Here is a 3,834-nt window from a genome sequence, read left to right as displayed (position 1 = left end):
CTTTGGCGCTGCATGCAAAGGACTCTCTGTCAACGCCGCAGTTAAAGTTTTTTTTTTACGAAAAGGGGGATGAATAAAACAGAGAGAAATCTGGTTGTGGTTTGAGCAGAAGGACGCTGTGTTTGTCCAGTTCATTGTGTTCGAGGCGGCTTTTGTAGTTTCTAATGAGAGAAGCAGCACAGCGTGTGAATTTGACAGAGCGAGCATGTTGTTGTCTGCAGGGTTGACTAACCTGTTTACTGCCTGTGTTTCATTTCCTAACAGCATGGCCAGTTCGAGTAAAGCGACTTTAATCTTGCTCATCTACGGAATCTTAATGCACTACAGCGTCTTCTGCACACCTATCGGACTAAGTTACCCTAAGATTAGGTAGGTGCATCTTTACGACCTGATTATTTTAGTGTATTTTCTCGTTGATCCATGTCAAATCCTCCTGAGCACCATTTTTTTTGTTCAATGATGATATTGCATTGTGATTTATAACAGACTCTTATTAGAGGATTTGGGCACTTTTATTTCTATTAAGCGAGGTGCGCCAACTCTGTGCGCAATGTTCAAATCACAGAACTGAGAGGGACGAGAAGAGGAAATACAGTAATTTCAACATACACAGATGCAAGTGTTGTGTGGAAAATGGAAATTGCATAGAGGGATCTGTCCACTGGGACGCTTCACAGAACTCCCCTTATTAAAAATGAGAGTGCAGTCAAAGCAGTGGATAGCCCGTGGGATGACGGTGGACTGGCGTCACCGAGGAGAGGCGAGGCAAAACGAATAGGAGAGCTCTATCCATTTAAGATTTATTCTTTCTTTTTTTTTTTTCCTGTGAAAAGCATGTTCAGAATTTGGGCGTGGTTCTTTTTGATCCTAATTTCTCAGTGCAAATTGCAGCATTCTTCTAATAAAAACAAATTTTTTTTGGCTCCACGCCTGCTCAAAATGTGATCATTTTCACACCCATTGTTTCAATTTTTAAATAATTAATGAGGAGGTAGCCTGCCTTAACAGCACCAGAGCCAAGTTGGAATTAAAAATAGATTCTCCCGATGAAAAAAATCTATTTAAAGACAGCAAAAAAAAAAAAAAAAAAAAAAAATAGAGCTAAAGACATTTAAAACATTTTAAGCCATTATTTTTTGGTCGAAATTAATTAATTCGTTTTCTGGCTTTATTTAAACACACCTTCAGCTATTGCATCTTTTTTTTTTTTTTCATTTTTCTTCCGTTATTTCAAATGCATTTAACCTCCCACTGATTTTTAGAGACTGATCAGACATTTTGGCATTCTTTCACTGCCGCGTCCCACTTGTGCACAGATCAGATTTGTGATGAATGCTCTCCCTTTTTTTTTGGCAGACTTGAAAACGACGCCTTCGACGAGGATGGGAATTCATTATCCGACATGGGTTTTGATAGCGATCAGATTGCTATACGAAGCCCACCATCCTTAAACGACGACGCGTACACTCTCTACTACCCACCAGAGAAGAGGTAAATGCGCTTTTCCTTCACATCCCAGCCAGATCCACGAGCTTGGATTCCCTTGTAATGACTTTTTTTTTTTGCTGTTTGCGATAATGTTTTTGCTTGCTTTGTTTTTTTTCCCAGAGTTTCTCATGTTATTTGTTCAGTGTTATTTTCATACCGAATAGCCTAAAATGTTGGCTCCAATACTGGTCATAATGATGCTGAAAGGTCGGCACATGCGGACGGATAGCCTGCATGCAAAAAAAAAAAAAAAAAAAAAAAAAAAGGCTACGAGGCTCCGATTTAATTGCTCCTGATGTGACATTGGCCCTGTGGGTGGGTGGGGACATTTTAGGCTACTTCTGATCATTTTGTCTGCGCTTTTTAGTCACTGATGATCTATGTGTTTTGGCGTTTTATCATCTCAGACCAGAAAGGCATGCTGAGGAAGAATTAGATAGAGCCTTGAGGGAGATCCTGGGTCAGTTAACAGCGAGACATTATCTGCATTCTCTGATGACAATTCGTGCAGGGTAAGGGCATTTCTTATAAGCGTTCACCTGCAGTCATCTTTTTTTCTTTTTTTTTTTTTACGTTTCTCCGCTGCACAAGTCCAGGCTGCTGCATCACTGTCTATCATTTCATGTGCGTGCTTTATTTTCTATTTGCTGTATTTCTCTCTCTCTGTGTATGTATAAAACACCGTCTGGACATTTTCATCACACCTTTTTTTATTTGTTTCTGTTGTTTTCGTTGTGGCGTGGCACTGCGTTCATGATTAGTGTCCTCCCTTAAGAGCAGAGGGTCAGGTTTCTGAGACTGAAACACACTACGATTCACAGCCTATGTTATTAATCCATAAATTGATTTTGTTTGCCCAAGCTCTAATGAAAAACCATGCGTCAGAATATGAAACGACTGCAAATGAATTATTTATAACTTTTCTAAAACGCTTAAATCACTGTTTCTTTATAACAGTCTCTTTTGCTTGTCGCTTCTTTTTCAAACGAAAAAGAAGGAGGAAGAAAAAAAAAATAGGATAAAAGGCCCATGAATGCATTATTAACGATTGTAGGCAACTTTGCATAATGGCAAGATGAGGAGATTATTAAAACTAAGGTGGAAGCAATCCAAAGGAGCAGAAATCTGTTGCAGGCTGTTGCTTTAACTGATGTTTTTTTTTTTTGTTTCGTTTTTTTTTTCTTTCAGTGAAGACAACAGTATGGAGGACGAGTCAGAGCCCCTATCCAAAAGACATTCAGATGGGATCTTCACCGACAGCTACAGTCGCTATAGAAAGCAGATGGCCGTGCAGAAATACCTGGCAGCGGTTCTGGGAAGAAGGTACAGACAGAGAGTTAGGAACAAAGGACGCCGACTTGCCTATTTGTAGCGTTGTTAAAGCGCCCAAACTGCCCTCCTGTGTATATACATCCAGTCGTTAAATCAAAGTCATTCAGATATATGAACCAACCAGTGGATTGCGCCTGTGTTCTTTCAACATGTATTTATGTATGAAGTAAAGCCATTAAAATGAATATTTTAATAATAATATCGTTTTTTTTCTTTTTGTACAAAAGCACTTGATACCGCACAGTTATACTTTGTGGACCAATATTTTATTTTCATGTTAAGATGTTGAAAACAAAACAAAATGACTTAAAAAAAAAAAAAAAAAAAGAAGAAGAAGAAATCAGAAAAAAAAAAGGTAATTGTGCACCTTCAACGTTATGCGCTTGAAATCTTTAAAGGTCATCTACATATGCAGAAAATAAATAGATTTTAAAAAGACAATCAAAGTATTGAATGTTATACTTATTTTTGTAACCAACGTTCTATTTTTTTAGTGTTGTTTGTTTTCCAAACAGGCCCAAAGAAGCAGTGAGCATGCTATGTGAGGCATATCCGACTTATCCTAAGTGATAGATGTTGCCCTTGTCTACACTTCTCCTCGCTCCCTTAATGGGGGCTCTGTGGGTTTGTATAGCTTGCTGCCCCTCCAGGGGAAATCAGATGGCTTCTGTTGTACAGCCTCTCATTTGATGGATAACTGATTGACTCCCACAGTCATTCATGTAACTGGTGGTGAAAATCCAACCCTCCTTTAAACAGAAATTAAACTGCAGGCTTTTTGCAAGGGCACTGTTGCCTTTACTAAAGATAAAGGAAGCACTCAACAGTATGCGGCAAACACTGCTTGCTCACTTGCCTCAAACTCATTTACTGCAGGAGATCAATCATGCTCGATAGGACTGTGTAAAGAATGTTCCATATGTGTGTATTATGTACAGTGCAGAAATTACACAGTGCACATATTCATTTCCATGTTGTCTGTGTTCAGTCAACAGAATTATTTGGAAGATTGTG

General features: G+C 38.8%; 1 protein-coding gene across 2 annotated transcripts; it reads left to right on the top strand.

Moving 5' to 3' along the window:
• The first annotated feature begins 265 nt into the window (after positions 1-265).
• adcyap1b (adenylate cyclase activating polypeptide 1b) lies at positions 266-2,887 on the top strand. Of its 2 annotated transcripts, XM_070845219.1 has the most exons (4): positions 266-369; positions 1,357-1,491; positions 1,896-2,000; positions 2,677-2,887. In XM_070845219.1, exons 1-4 carry the CDS (start codon positions 266-268, stop codon positions 2,858-2,860), a joined length of 528 nt encoding a protein of 175 aa, XP_070701320.1. In that variant the 3' UTR covers positions 2,861-2,887. The 2 variants fall into 2 exon arrangements, with proteins under 2 accessions (XP_070701320.1, XP_070701321.1); XM_070845220.1 differs by lacking the exon at positions 1,896-2,000.
• The last annotated feature ends 947 nt before the right edge of the window (positions 2,888-3,834 follow it).

This window comes from Pempheris klunzingeri, chromosome 15 (assembly GCF_042242105.1).
Source record: "Pempheris klunzingeri isolate RE-2024b chromosome 15, fPemKlu1.hap1, whole genome shotgun sequence".
Lineage (NCBI taxonomy): Eukaryota > Metazoa > Chordata > Actinopteri > Acropomatiformes > Pempheridae > Pempheris > Pempheris klunzingeri.
The sequence above is the reverse complement of the archived record's forward strand: the minus strand, read 5'-3'. Positions and strand labels throughout refer to the sequence as shown.

Bases quoted from the DNA above. Each gene is read 5' to 3' on its own strand.
- adcyap1b (XM_070845219.1), top strand. From the start codon at position 266: ATGGCCAGTTCGAGTAAAGCGACTTTAATCTTGCTCATCTACGGAATC. The intron at 370-1,356 runs GTAGGTGCATCT...TTTTTTTGGCAG, and splicing joins CTAAGTTACCCTAAGATTAG to ACTTGAAAACGACGCCTTCG. The intron at 1,492-1,895 runs GTAAATGCGCTT...TTATCATCTCAG, and splicing joins TACTACCCACCAGAGAAGAG to ACCAGAAAGGCATGCTGAGG.